At 38.1% G+C, this 16,091-nt stretch overlaps 1 protein-coding gene across 3 annotated transcripts in view; it reads left to right on the forward strand.

Moving 5' to 3' along the window:
- The window catches only part of CRACDL (CRACD like), a 142,150-nt gene that overhangs the window by 80,720 nt on the left and 45,339 nt on the right, over positions 1 to 16,091 (forward strand). For all 3 annotated transcript variants that reach the window (XM_036747950.1, XM_036747952.1, XM_036747953.1), the window contains exons 2-3: positions 2,289 to 2,368; positions 13,249 to 13,420. In XM_036747950.1, the coding sequence (XP_036603845.1) occupies positions 2,299 to 2,368; positions 13,249 to 13,420 (242 nt within the window). In that variant the 5' untranslated portion in view covers positions 2,289 to 2,298. The remainder of the gene's footprint in view (positions 1 to 2,288; positions 2,369 to 13,248; positions 13,421 to 16,091) is intronic.

A 16,091-nucleotide genomic window follows, 5' to 3' on the forward strand; every position in this document is an offset into this window, starting at 1 on the left:
ACCGCCCTGCTTGCTATTCCCCTTGAAGCCCTGGAGAGAAATGCTTACATGTATACTCACATGCCAGATCAGGGATCTGTTTAGGTACAAAGAATAGGACTGGAATGCCATAGTGCTGAGGAGCTGAAGCTGTCCCCAAAATGAGACATACAAAGATGGAAAACATCTAATATCTGCCCTCGTTTAAATATATCCCATGCCAGTGTGAAAGAAATTATGGTAGGAGGGTGCTAGAAAAAAGTTGGGGTGCTTTCTGAGGTGTTTGTAATCTATCGTCCTTTCTGACTGATCATTGATTTCAATTGGTAGAATTGGGAAGGGTCTGGATGAAGAACAGGAAAGCTTATGTAACTAAGCAAACAAGATTTTATGTTATAACCTGTATGAAGTCTTTCCATTTTGGGAATGAATAGAATCATTAGAATGAATGAATGGAAGAGAGCAGTTAAGCTGTTCTTCACTTAACAGTCTTCAAGATATTATAGATTTCTGTGTGTCCTTTCTCCTGCAGATTCCTCCCTGTCCTTTAAAGTTCAGTCTTAAGATGGCTGGGAAAGATTATACATGGAAATGACTGTGATGAAAAGGCATCAGTAAAACTTTGTTTTTTGAGAGGAAGAGAAAAGAAGGAAAGGAGGGAGAGGATAAAGGGAGGAAGAAAGGGAGAGAGGACCAGTATGTACAGAACTTATCTATAGCAGCTCTTTTTGTGGTGGCAAAGAATTAGAAATCAAGGGGATGCCCATCAATTGCGGAATGGCTAAACAAATTGTAGTATATGAATGTAATGTAATAGTATTGTGCTATAAGAAATGGGGAAGATATGGACTTCATTATAACCTGGAAAGAATATATGAACTGATCCTGAGTGAGGGGAACAGAACCAGGAGGTCATTATACACGATTACAGACACACAGTATCTGTAAGGACTAACTTTGATAAACTTGGCTCCTCTCATCAATGCAAGGTTCAAAGACAGCTCCAAAAGACTCATGATGGAAAAAGCTACACACATCCAGAGAAAGAATTGTGGAGTCTGAATGCAGATTGAGGCAAACTATTTGCTCTCTTTTTTTCCTTCTTTTTTGGGTTCGTTTCTTCTTTCTCGTGATTCATTCCATTGGTTATAATTCTTCTTTACAACTGGACTATTATGTAAATAAGTTCAATGCAAAGGTATATATGGAACCTACATTGGATTACATGCCATCTTGGGAGGGAGGGGGGAGGGGAAGGAGGGAGAGAAAAAATTGGAACCCCCAAAATTGTGGAACTCAGTGTTGTAAATTAAAAATAAAAAATAAATTTATAATTAAAAAAAAAGAAAGGGAGAGAGGGAGGGAAAGAGGAAATGAAGAAAGGAAGGGAAGAAAGAAGGAAAGAAAGAGGAAAAGGTGATTACTAAGGCTGATGAATGAAAGTTTCTCTTAGAGGAAATAAGATAACTGGTGGTCAGGACATATTATTTGAAATTGTTATTTGAAAAATATCTAGAAGACCTGCACATCAAACCGACCTCTGTCACTAGCTGTATCATTTTATTCCCATCTGACCTGCCCCTGTGAGATGGGAATGATGTTTCCTGCAAACTTACTTCATAGAATTGATTAAATTAACTTAGAAGCTTCTTCAGAGCAAGAGTCCTATTTCTTATCTATCCATCTCCCCATAACACTTAAGTGTTTTCTACAAGTGGCCACCAGATGAATATTATTGATCAATCTGTTAATTTGTCTCAACTCTTTTTAATCTATCCTTTATGGAGGAAGTACTCCATTTAAAGCAGCTCTCATTGAGGAACTGTTTTTGAGAGAGGGAGAGAGAGAGAGAGACAGAGAGAGAGAGAGAGTTATTTAAAGTTTAGTACTGAAGGATATAAGCTGCTGCCAGGTTGGCACACTACCTACTTTAGGGTGTGTTTGCATCATAAATGTCAACCAGTAACCATGTAAATGACTTCCATGAAGGTACAAAGGATTCTTTCATTAAAAAAAAGGGGTGGGGGGGACCAGATCCGACTTGTATCGTTGGTGGTATGGCTGACTATTTTTCACCTCGGCTACTGCTATTGTTTGTGGTCAGTGATCAGATGAATTTTTAAATGGTTGCCAAGATTAGGGGTGTAGGCACATTTTCTTCTTTAGAACTTTGCCCTGTGATCTTATCTATGCCTAGGTAGGTGTGTACCGGCAACTAGGGTTACCAGCAAAAAGCAGCAACCTGATTGACTTGTATCTTTAACCGAAGATGTTCCCTTAACTAAAATTTGTTTCTCTTTGGTTTCTAGGGAACCAGACATGAGCTCTACAAGAATAATGGATATTAAAATGCGGGAAGCGGCAGAAGGGCTTGGTGAAGATAGTTCAGGTAAAGTCTTTGCTCCTCCTGCCTCATAAAGGCACTTTGTTGGCAGGCAGGCCGTGGGTCACAGGGTCATTTCTGTATGTGAAGAGAAAGCAGTCAGCTGCCCAGAGTTATAGCTCAGACCTGCTTCAAGTAAATGGGTATACCTCACACAGGTGATTTGATGGGGGGAGGGGAGAGGATTTCAGGTAATTTCTGTTGCTCTTAGCAACATCTTTTTACTTCATTGTAAAACAGGTAGCATTTTTTGAGAGAGTTTTTTCATGTTCTTTTGTATAAACATTCCTCTGTCTTTAAGTGGCCTGAAAAGGGAGAGAAGGACACATAGGTGCATTTAGCATCCCAGATTAACCACGGGTTATAGTAACTGGTCCTTGTCTAAGAAAGTCAGAATTCCTCAGAAGAAATCATTCTTTCTTAGCAAGAGCTTCTCACTTCTCTTTTCATTGCTCTTTCCTTTTCAGGAACCTTTTGTCATACTTTTTATTTGTTAAATGGAACTCAAAGTTAACAAAATTTTTATCTCACTATTCAAAAATTTTCAGTGAATATGATTGCTTTGTGCTTTATCCAGATATCTGTATCTTGGTTTTCTGTAATTAAGTTATAAACTTGACATTAGAAAGCAGTTCCTTTCCCTACAACATACCTTGTGACCCAATTAGCCTTTTCTCCAAGGAAACTTGCCTTACATTTGGTAACAAAGCTGTTCTTATCTTTAGCGTTTAATGTGTTGGGCACAGAAGGTGAGTTTCCCAAATACAGCCTCTGCATCAAATGCATTTTCCATTCAGGAAGAAAAATCACTAATTGCATTAAGCCTGAGCTTAAAGTTCAGATACTCATTTCAGTAGGGATTGCATTTCATAGATTATAGGCATTTTCCTCCTTGATACATCATTAACACGACTGCTGCTTCCTCTGGCAAACATTACTAGATCATAATCGGTAAATGATATAATAATGGTTTGGGAATATTACTACAGGATATGTTTCTGAGATTTACTTTCAGTGTTTTCCTTGATGGAAGTATTTCTGTGGTGAAGAAAGGTTTATAAAGCAAGAGTTATAAGGGAAAAGTTGGAAGGAAAGCAGCAGAAAGATTTACTCATTGCTTTTTTTATTGTTTGAAAGATTATACTTATTCACAATTAGAAAAATGTCCATGACCACATAGGATACTTCCTTACATTGAAAAAGACTGCTACAATCATTTAGGAGACATTTCTTGCCACTGTACTGGCCAGAATTCTTTTGAACTGCCTACTCAATGACACAGTCAACTTTAGAGCATAGGGCAGTGTGGGTTTATAGATTTGAAAATAGAAAGTCATCCAGTACAACCCCTTCATTTTATTCCTTAAATTTTATTTTTTTCAGTGAACAAAAATCTATCTTTTTTTCTCCTTCCCGTATATAGTCAAGCAAAATAAATTCTCACATCAGCCACATCTGAAAAATGTCTTGTTCTACATCCCAAATAGATTACCTTCTCGGGGTGAATAGCAGGCTTCATCATTAGTCTTCTGGAATCATTGTTGGTCACTATATTGATCAGAACTCTTAAGTGTTTCAGAGTTATTTGTTTTTATACTATTGTTATAACTAAATAAATTGTTCTACTGCTTCTGTTGGCCTCCACTCTACATCAGTTCATACAGTTCCTCCAAAGCTTCTCTGAATCCATCACCTTCATCCTTTTTACATGATAACAGCATTCCCTTATGTTTATATACCATAATTTGTTCAGAAATTCCCCAATTGATGGTCATCCCCTTAGTTTTCAGTTCTTTATTACTAAAAAAAAAAAGACCTTATATAAATACGTTTGTACATATGAGGCCTTTTCCTCTTTCTGTGATCTCTTTGGAGTATCTATAGACCTAGTAGCTCAACCTCCTTATTTTTCTCTATATACTATATCAGGGTTTCTTAAACTTTTCCTACTCGTGATCCCTTTAGCACTTCTTAAGCTGTAGGTCATGACTCCATGCCTATATCATGATACATACACACACACACACACATACACACATATATGCATGCATATGTGTATATCTGTGGTAATCCAAAAGCCTTGGTGAGGTTTCAATCTTTAATGGCTTAAAACTACACTACGAGTTTTATAACACCATGTGTATATATGCATGTATACATGTGTTTGTTACATACGTGCGCTGAGTGTATACGCATGTGCATATTATATAATAGGATGATATAAAAGTCTTCTGCATAATTGTGTGGACATACACATGCACGTGTATATATTGCTGTTGTTCAGCATTCAGTCGTGTCCGACTGTCATGATCCTGTGAACCATAACACACCAGGCCCTTCTATCCTCTATCTGCTGAGATCTGTCCAAGCTCATTTCATTCTTCCATGTCACTGTCTATCCATCTCATCCTTTACCATCCTCTTTTCCTTTTGCCTTCAATCTTTCCCAACATCAGGGTCTTTTTCCAACGAGTCCAGTCTTCTCGTTACATGGCCAAAGTATTTAAACTTCAGCTTTAGCGAATAGAACTTCTAGTGAATAGCCTGAATTAATTTCTTTAAGCATTGACTGATTTGATCTCCTTCCTGTCCAACTCTCAGAAGTCTTTTCTAGTGCCATAATTCGAAAACATCGATTCTGCAATGCTCAGCTTTCCTTACAATCCAACTCTTACAGACTCACATTACTACTATTGGAAAAACTGTAGCTTTGACAGTATGAACCTTTGTTGACAAGGTGACATCTCTACTTTTTAGTATGCTGCTCAGATTTGCCATAGCTTTCCTTCCAAGGAGCAAGCATCTTTTAATTTCATGGTTGCATATACATATGTGTATATGCCTATATGCACATAATACCTGTTATATGTAGGGTCCTGTAAAAGTCTTTGGTATTTATGTCCATAATACATATATGCATGCATGCATTATTTGTGTATAGTATATTTTTATGCATGTACATGTATATGTCTATATAGAATAATTAAAAATACAAGGTGGGCATTTAGGTGACACAGTGGATAGAGAACCAGCTCTGGAGTCATGAGGACCTGAGTTCAAATGCGACCTTAGACACTTACTAGCAGAATGACCCTGGGCAAGTCACTTAACCCTGTTTGCTTCAGTTTCTTCATCTGTAAAATGAGCTGAAGAAGAAAATGGCAAACCACTTTAGTATCTCCATGAAGAAAACCCCAAATGCCGTGAGGAAGAGTCAGACACAACTGAAATGACTCAACGACAACAATAAAAACAGGTCAAATAGGGAGAAAAGTAAAGTCACTTACTTAACTTGCCTGTAAAATGAGGGATGTGAACCAGATGACCTCTAAGCTCCCTTCCAATTCTGGAGTTATACGATCCATGTCGCCTTCTACGTGAGCTCTCTGAAGACAGGCATCGCCTCATTTTTGTGTTTTGTATCCCCATTGCCTGTGCAGTGTCTGGCTCACAGGGCATAGAGATAGAGGCTTAGGCCCCTGATTTCATCGGTATAAGGAACTCTCAGGTGAGGAAGCTACCTCTATCAATGTAGGATGGCACCTTCTCTACCACCGAAGAGTCTTAAGGTATTGCCTCACTTTAAGACTGAGAGCTCTGGGAGTTTCAGTGACTTGCGTGGTGACTTCCCACAGCCGCTGTGTGTCAGAGGTGGGAGCTGTACCCGGGTCTTTTTGGCTTCGAAGCCGGCTCTGTCCATTTTGCCGTGTTGTTTGCTAAGTTTATCCTCTGGGTCATTGCCGTGGCTTATTTTCCATCCCGCTGGCCAGGCACTGTGCTAAGGGCTAGGAATACAAAAAGAAGCAAAAAATAGCCCCTTCCCTCAAGGCAACTACAATCTAGTGGGAGAGACAACAAGCAGATGTGAACACACAAGCTATATACCAGATAAATAGGCAGTAATTAACAGAGGGAAGACACTAGGATTAAGAGGGGTTGGGAAAGACTTCATATAGAAAGTGACATTTTAGTTGTGACTTCAAGGAAAAATGTAGTGCAGCTAGGTGGTGCAGGTGATAGTGTGCTCCACCTGGAGCCTTCCTAAATTCAAATCTGGCCCCAGACACTTACTAGCTGTGTGACCATGGTCAAGTCACTTAACCCTGTTGGCCTCTGTTCCTCATCTATAAAATAAGCTGGAGTAGCAATGGCAAGTTTCTTTGCCAAGAAAACCCCAAATGGGGTTATGAAGATTTGGGGGAATAAAAAACAAAAAATGGCTGAACAACAACAAAGGAACCGAGGGAAGCGAGGATGCAGATATAAGGAGAGAGGGCATTCCAGACATGAAGAACAGCCAGAGAAAATGTTCAGAGCCAGGAGCGTTGCCTTGTTCTCAGAATAGCTAGGAGGCCTGTATCACTGGAATGAAGATAACATGGCAGGAAATGAGGTGTAAAAAGGCCTGGAAAGGGGCACCTGGGTTATAAAGGATTTTGAAGGCCAAAGAGAGGATGTTGTATAAACATCAACATGCCCCAAAAGGAATGGCTAAATGTTGAAAGAGTTGAGCTGCATTAATCTCTGGGGTCATCTCTGACCAGCATAGATAACAAGATAAGCTAGTCAGGAGTGACATCTTTGAAATGGAAACATATTCAATCCATAAAGTGTAACTAGATATGGCCCTATTCAAAAGTGGATCCACTTAGGGCCATTCAAAGCCATATAAAGTAGAAACTGTTCAAATTGATTATCTGAAGTAAAAAGGAAACTGAGGACAACGTTACCCAGCCATCTATGACTTAATCTGCAAAACTAACATTTGCATATCAAACTAGGTCACCAAACTCCTCAGAGGTCAGAGACAAAGAGATAGTTTACAGAGATGGTTTTTGTAACAAAAAAGAAAAGTTGGAAAAATGACTGAAACTTGTGTTGAACAGAATTCAATTGGACAAAGCAAGTCATCTGACTAGTTAGCTTCTCCCATGCTTTCTTAACTCTTTGGCAGAAACCCTTTCCTCCACGTGGAACCTTTTGTAACCAGGAAGTATACTGGGAAAGAACTTGTGGTCGATGGTTAGCAGTCCCCCCCACCTCCCAACTTCCTTAGAGTAGTCTATTACTCAGCTTTACTCTAGCTCAAGAAAAAAAGGGGCTTAATTTAATCTCTGGATAACCTTTTTCCAGCTGCCAGAAAGGGAAACTTAGCCTTTGGTCAACCCTCCTTTCTGCTAGAAAGGGAAATTTAGCCTTTTGAAAAACCTTATAAACTTGTAATTATTTTATTCTTCTAAATTATCTGCTAGTTGATGATAATGTCTTCTAATCTATCTGTTCACTAAATCTACAGTTAACTTAGACTTAAGAGACCATCTATATTCTGGCTTAACTTAGGGCTAGCTCTTCCTAAAGAAGGGAGCCTAATTCTATAATCAAACTAAAAATAATTTTAAAATAGCTGACACCTTTTTCAAATCCTAGAATCTCGGAGTTGGAAAGAACCTCAACTCATCCAGACCAATCCCTACTTGAAACATGAAACCCTTCTTTAGTATCCTAGACATAGTGTTATCCAACAGTCACTTGAGTACCCCTTAGGATGCATCCTTTACCCCGTAAGGCCGTATTTTCATTTTTGGACATCTCTCATTATTAGGATATGCTGCCTTATTGAAGGGTTATGAGCCAAAATCTATTTTATGTGCTCCAAGAAAGAGGTGAGAAGGGGCTATCAGTAGTAGAAATACTGAGTTATTACTTTATGATCAGAAAAGTATGATCAGGAAAGTAGGTAAAGCAATCAATTGGATATTTGTGAGACAAGATGGCTTGGTTTTGAAAACCTTATTTGATAACTTTGAATATCAGTAAAAGGTAAACGAAGTGGTTTTCCTGTGGTTGGCAGAGTTTTGTTTAAGGTAAAAATAACCTCAATAGTTTTGAATGTCCTTCAATGGGCAGGATGATATTTCCCATATAATTGTAGGTAGCCTTTGTTTTATAGAGAGAAGGATTCCCTTAATTAACTGAGGGAATTAATTTTATTTTTTCAGTAGTATTTTTTTTCCAATTACATGTAAAGACAATTTTTAACATTCATTTTTTAATAAAATTTTGAATTCCAAATTTTCTCCCTCCTTCCTCCCCAAGATGTTAAGCAATCTGATGTAGGTTATATATGTGCAATCATGTAAAACATTTCCATATTAGTCATGTTGTGAAAAAACAGAACAAAAGAAAGAAAGTGCCCAAAAAAAAGTGAAAATAGTGTGCCTTGATCTGCATTCAGACACCATCAGTTCTTTCTCTGGACATGGATAGCATTTTCCATCGTGAGTCTTTTGGAATATCTTGCATCATTGTGTTGCTAAGAAGAGCTAAGTCTGTTGTAGTTGATCATCACACAGTGTTGCTGTTATTGTGTACAATGTTCTCCTGGTTCTGCCCACTTCATTTTGCATCAATTCATGTAAACCTTTCCAGGTTTTTCTGAAATCCACCTGCTCATCATTTCTTATAGCACAATAATAGGGAATTGATTTTAAAGAATTTAAAAGTTACAGAATGAATAAGGTAGGAAAAAAATCATCCTATATTACTGGAGCCTTTGAACTTAAAAAATTTTCATCCTTTAGTAAATAATTCATATAACACCAATTAACAGTATTTTAATGTAGCCTGCTTCAATTCAGCGTTTAACTGGCACATGCAGAGCCCAGCCCTCAGCACTATTGAAGATAAATAGTTTAAGTAGGTTCAAATAAGACAAGTTCTCTTGCCCTATGGCACTTACAATCCGTTAAGTAGTTTTGACAAGTACCCGGCTAAATTTATATTACAGAATGATATACAATTAAGTGCAAAAGACATATGTTAAGCAAACTGCCATGTGAGGTTTGAGGAAAGTTTTAACTTAACCAGAGAAGGCTCCCTTTGGAAGCTAACACATGAATTGAGCTTTAAAAGATGAGCAGGAATTTGGAGTTGTGGGGGGGGGGGGGATGTCATGGGAAACGACATAAGCAAAAGCAGAGAAGTATAGGAATATGGGAATAATTCCATTTGGCTGGAACATGAAGTTGGCTTAGTCTGAGATAAAGCTTCTAGACTTTCTAAAACTCTCTGTTACCACAATTGGGGGGCCTTAAATCATATCAATTTTATTTTAAAGCCAGGGGACTGGGAAGTCACTAAAGAGCGTAAGTAGAGGAGGAGACCAGATCTTTGTAGAAGAAAGACAAATGTGGCAGAAGTGTGAAGGATGGACTGGAAGGTGAAGAGAGGAGGTGGGAAAACTTGTTAGCAAGTTATTGTAGCAGTCTAAGTGGGTTGTAATGAGTGTCGTATTAGGAGGAGTCATGGAAATGGAAGTGAGGATAGGATTAGATGTCAGACATACTGTGAAGGTAGAATGTACAGAAATTGTTATCCACTTTGGTATGAGAGATTAGCGAGGCAGAAGAATACAAAGTTTTTGAGCAGGAAAAGCTGTGTGAATGGTAGTGCCAATGATAAAAATAACAAAAAAATAAAGGAAAAGAAGGTTTTATCAGAAAGTACTTGGATACTTCTAATAGGTGCTATTCTAGCTGTACTACAGCTGCCAGATAAATGTGGGCTGCCCATCCTATCATGTCACAATCTGGGCAGGTTCTTCATCCCCTTGAGTTACATCCTGTGTGGATGATTATTATTGAGTGACTACGTTCTGAGCTTGATGCAAACAGCACAATATTGCCTGCAAGTGTAAGCATCTCACCTTTTGTAGCTGCAGTTCTTAACCTCTTTCCTGTGTCATGGCACACACATGGCAGTCTGGGGAAGCCTATGGACCCTTTCTCAGGATAATGTTTTAATGGCTAGCATTTATATAGCATTTACTCTGTTCCAGGCACTGGTTCTACTTTACGAATATTATCTCATATGATCCTTACAACAACCCTGGGAGATAGGTTCTGTAATTGAACCCATTTTACAGTTAAGGAGGCGGAAGCAAACAGAGGTTAAATGATTTGTCCACAGTCACATAGCTAGTAAGTGTCTGATGCTGGATTTGAACTTGGGTCTTCCTGACTGTAGGCCTCATATTCAATCCATTGTGCCACCTAGCTGCCTCCAGAATAATGTTTTTAAATACATAAAATTCATTGGATTACAAAAGAACTCCATCATTTTGAAATACACCTAGCAAAATGCTTTTTAAAGAAATAAGTTCATGGACCCCAGGTTAAGAACCTGTAGGGAATTCCTTTTTAATTTGAATTTTAAATATCTTTTATAACAGTATCAAATACCTTTAGCAAGTATATGTCTCCCAAATTTGAACTAAATTTCTGTGGCTCTATTTATCAAGAAACCTTGTGTGAACTTAACATAACATGGGAGCCTCCTTGTCTCACCTCTGGGGTTGTTTTACTCTACTGAGCAAATTATAGAAATAGTGGGATCTTATATTCTCTATACATCTGAGTCAGTTGTGTGGTCTGCTATAGTGAGTCACTTGGGAAAGGCTACCTACCCCCTTTTGATACTTTCATCAAGGAAACCCTTGATACATATGTATGTGGACTATTCTCTTAAAGTTTTTAGAGAGATGAAAAAGGAAGCATATGGGCTGGTAATTGCTGGTCTTCTCAGTGGTCACTTTTTGGTATAGTTATGCCACATAATCTTTAACTTCCAAATTTTGGTTTTATATTATAAAGTTGACAAGCATCAACAAACAAACGTTTCCATGTGCAAAGCAGAACAGAAGAGATGTTATCCATAATTTTGTGTATTCTATTAGAATCTTCTCTTTGGGTTATATTGAAAATTGACCCCCAGGTACCTTTAATTGTATCACTTCTGTTATAGTTTCCTTTGTATGTATGTAAGGTATGTAGTTAGGTCTGATTATTCTTCCTGACTTCATTTTCTTCAATTCCATTTTTTCTTAGTATTCTAACATATCGGGTATTACAGGTGTTAGAATCCAAATGTGACAATTCCACTGACACTGATGATGAAAACAGACCATTATGGGAATGATGGCAGAACTGTTCCATTTCACATATATTTGCTCTCCTCCTTCCAGTTCCAACTTAGCGTTTTTATGATGGTATAACTTAATTTCTACCACTGCTTTTCCATGTTCTAAAAAACAACACTGCCCTTAATGCATATTCATCTTCCCTGTTGTTTTGCAAATGAGCCCATATTCTGAGTTGGTATTATCCTTAGCAGTCACATCTTTTTTCTTGGCAAAGAGATTACGTTTGTTGGCTGAAACAATTTCTAGTCTCTTTGTCTCTTCTTTGTAGTAATTGTCAAACTCTTTAAGAAATGGCAGTTATTAGAGCTGATGTCTTTAAAGTTGTTTCTTTACTTTTTTTTCTTTGACTTTGAAGTCTTTTTTCCATTTATTGGAAACAACAGCTGATTTGCACAGGTTAGGTTGGAGCTACATTAGGTAATTTGCTCTGTCTTCTCAATCTTTCTGTGAGCTCTTTGAGAGCAGAGATTTTTTTTTGTTGTGTTTTGTTTTGTCATTTTTTTCTCTCTTTGTATCGCCAGTGCCTAGCACCAGTGCCTTCAACTTGATATATGCCTAAGAAATACTTATTGTCTTAACTAATTTCTAATTTGCTATCTAGGTGGCACAGTGGATAGAGTGGCAGCCCTGAAGCCAGAAAGACTCATCTCCCTGAGTTCAAATCTTGCCTCAAATACTTACTACCTGTGTGACCCTGGGCAAGTCACTTAACCCTGTTTGCCTCAGTTTCTTCATCTGGAAAATGAGCTAGAGAAGGAAATGACAAACCACTTCAGTATCTTTGTCAAGAAAAACCTAAATGGGGTCACAAAGAGTTAGACATGACTAAAAAAACAACTCAACAACAACAGTTAGTTTTAACTTCTAAACAGCTAATGATCTACAGACAGCAGATTCAGAAATGAATCCCACATTGGTAATGAGTAATTTCTTGCCTGTTACGATAGAATTTATTTCATTTTGAGGGTAGATGTTTGCCACTTGTTATATTAGTACCTTACCACTTTCTACTTAAAGTAAGAATATCTCATAATGTGAAATCATGAGATTTCCAAATAATCTATAAACCTTTAGACTCTTTCATTTCATAATCTAGAATCATATTGTCCAATATACTTTTCGCCCTTTAATCATCTTCCCATTGAAGTCACCAAGTATATGTTGACCTGGTTTGGATAATTTTGTCAAGTTCTTCATATAATTTCTCTCCGTCCTCCTCTGCCAGCATATGGTACATATAGAGGACATAGACTGAAATTATGGTAATCTATTTGTTTACACTCATAAAGATCATCTCCAGATCATATGATCAAGTGTTACATGAAATCATATTTCTTAGAAGTGACCCTTGCGAGCAGGATGAAATCCACTCTACCGGTTCCTTTATTTGTTTCTCTGAAAAAAAAAATTATGAACCATTCTGCCTGCACCTTGTTTTGTCTTCTTTCTGATTTCATTTATAATGAGAATGTTTGTTTATTGGAAATGGTTCAGTTCATCTAGTAGTCCTTCTTTTTAGTCATTGGATAAAGAGCCCACATTTAGAGTACCAAAATATAATTTAGTGGTAGACAAAAGGAAAATAAGAAAGGTGGCCCCAAAATTCTGTTCATGCTGTGCTTGTTTTCTGTTTTTCAGTTGTCCCTTAGGTGTGCTGAAACAAATTTTTTTTTTGGAGGGGGGAAGGCAAGGAAATTAGGGTAAAATGACTTGCCCGGGGTCACATAGCTACTAAATGTGTCAAGCGTCTAAAGCCAATTTTGAACTCAGGTCCTCCTGACTCCAGCGCCAGTGCTCTACTCACTGCGCCACCTAGCTGCCTCTGTATTGGAGCATATTGCAGCAAAGGGATGCTCACTTTTTCTACACGCACACATTTATCTGTTGGTCTTTCTCATTTATTTAGGAAAGAAGAAGTCCAAGTTCAAAACTCTAAAAAAATTCTTTGGGGGGAAGAAGAAGAGAAAAGACACCTCAACATCTGCAAGTAGCAGCAGCTGGAAGCCGAGCCCATCAGAGGATGATGTCATTGCTCCAGTATCTTTGCCTGTTGGCTATGACTCAGAGGATGAACTTGAGTAAGTTATTGGGACTAGATTCTGCCTCTAATTGGAGAGTCGGCTCATAAATATTTATTAAGCATTTACTATATGTCAGGGACTGTGCTAAGGCTGGGCATGGATTATTGTACGTTAGGCAGCTAGATAGTACAGTCGGCTGCTAGGTGGCTCCATAGTGTCTAGAGCCCTGGGCCTGGGATCAGGAAGACTCATCTTCCTGAGTTCAAATCTGGTCTCAGACATTTACTAGCTATGTGACCCTGGGTAAGTCACATATGTGTATATGCCTATATGCACATAATACCTATTATATGTAGGGTCCTGTAAAAGTCTTTGGTATTTATGTCCATAATATATATACATGCATGCATTATTTGTGTATAGTATATTTTTATGCATGTACATGTATATGTCTATATAGAATAACTATAAAGCTATTAAAAATACAAGGTGGGCATTTAGGTGACACAGTGGATAGAGAACCAGCTCTGGAGTCATGAGGACCTGAGTTCAAATGCGACCTTAGACACTTACTAGCAGAATGACCCTGGGCAAGTCACTTAACCCTGTTTGCCTCAGTTTCCTCATCTGGAAAATGAGCTGGAGAAGGAAATGGCAAAACCACTCCAGTATCTTTGCCAAGAAAATCACATGGGGTCACAAAGAGTCAGGAATGACTAAAATGCCTGAAGAACAAAAGTCCCTATAACTTACTCAAGATCACTGCACCCGTAATCAAGACGATCTGATACTGATTAGCTGTGTGACCATAGGCAAGTCATTTAACCTGTCTGCCTCAATTTTCTCATCTATAAAATGAGGATAGTAACAGCCTATACCTAGGAGTTAGGGTTTTTGTGAGGGTCAGTTGAAAATGCTTTGCAAACCTTAAAGGACTATATAAATTCTGTTAGAGTTGTAATTGTTATTATTGGGACCCCATGATCTGGAGGGAATTTCTAGACATGTAACCCAAGTTTTCCTCTTACTTTGTCTCCCTGACCTTTCCTGATTTGGGAATCAAGAAGCCTAGGAGGGAATACTTTATTTACTATTTGTGTGACTTTGGTGAAGTTACTCACTTCTCCCTCTGGAATTCAGAATCTCCCCCTGTAAGTTAGAGTTGGGTTAATTGCTTTCTTTTATTTTTTTAGATTAGCTGCTTTCTTTTTTCTTACTTTTTTAAGTCTTTTTTTTCTTATTGTTTTACTAGTTTGTTTCTAAGATCCCTTCCACTGCTAACCTTTTTATGGTCTGAAGAGTCTCCTGAATAATTCTGTTCTTCCATAGAATCGTGTTTCTGTCTTTATGAATTCTCCCGTGGTGAGAATTTTTACCTGAAAGTCTTCTTAGATCTTGTCAAACTTTGAACTCTTAGAAAGATAGAAGCCAATTGGGGGAAGCAATTTATTTAAAAGAGAGTTCTTGAATAAATTAAAAGCATTTATTAAGTAATTACTATGTGTATAGCTCTTAGAATAAGATAGAGATAGGTAGTAGTCCTATGATTTCATTGGTGTAGGGAACTCCCAGATCAGGAAACTTTCTCTGTCAATGAAAGTGAGCTACTTACATAGTCTTAAAGTGTTGACCAGAGCACTCAGAAGTTAAAGGAATTGTCCAGAGTCACATAGACAATATGTGTCAGAGCTGGGATTGATATTGTGTCTTCCCAGATCCAGGGTCAGCTCTTTATCCACTATACCATGCTGATTCTCTTGCTGTTAAAAAAAAAAAACCCACCAAAATAACATTCCCCCAAATAACTATGACCTGAAACAACTTTTAAAATGGCTTTAAAAAAAATATTCTTAAATTTAGCCAACAATTTTCAAGAAGGATAGCAGTTTCCCAGGATTTGAAAGTTAATGGAAGCCAAGTAAACTTCATTGTTCCCCATTCATGTTAATTTTGCCAATGCTGGATGAATTGACACTCCAATAAATGCCCAATAGAACTGTTTACCAAAATCTGTTTCACTTACCTAAGAATGACCACTTGGTGGCAGCAAACAACTAAAATATCTTTGTGGGAATTTGAATTTTTTTTTTCATTTTTTTTATTTCTTCCCTCCCTTCCTCCCTCCCTCCCTCCCTCCCTCCCTTCCTCCCCTTCCTTCCTTCCTTTCTTCCCTTCTCTCTTCCTTCCTCCCTCCCTGCCTTCTGTTCTTCCTTCTTTCATTCCTTCCTTCCTTTCTCCCTCCCTTCCTTCCATTCTTCCTTCTTTAATTCTTTCCTTCCTTCCTTCTTTCCTTCCTTCCTTATTTCCTTCCTTCTTCCCTCATTCCCTCCTTTTCCCCTCCCTTCCTCCTTTCCTTCCTCCCTCCCTCCATTCCTTCCTTCCTTCTTCCCTTCCTCCCTTCTTCTCTTCCTCCTTTCCTTCCTTCCTTCCTTTATTTCCTTCCTTCTCATTCTTTCTTTTATGTGTGTTTTATCGAGTAGCACCATCATCCAGTATTTTGAGATCTAGAATCCACAATTAGCATTCAAACCTTTTGCCTTCTGTCAGCATTTTGGAAATAGAATGCTATTAATTGTGCACTTCCTTATTGGAGAAACCCATAAGGATATTGCTGTCCCACCTCAAAGAAGCTGGCTGAGGCTGTGCCTACTGGATATTAGGGCAACTGGTATATAAGTAAAAAAAAACAAACCTGAAGTTGTTGCCCAAACAATGCAATAATGTGCAT

The sequence above is a fragment of the Trichosurus vulpecula genome, chromosome 2 (assembly GCF_011100635.1).
Source record: "Trichosurus vulpecula isolate mTriVul1 chromosome 2, mTriVul1.pri, whole genome shotgun sequence".
Lineage (NCBI taxonomy): Eukaryota > Metazoa > Chordata > Mammalia > Diprotodontia > Phalangeridae > Trichosurus > Trichosurus vulpecula.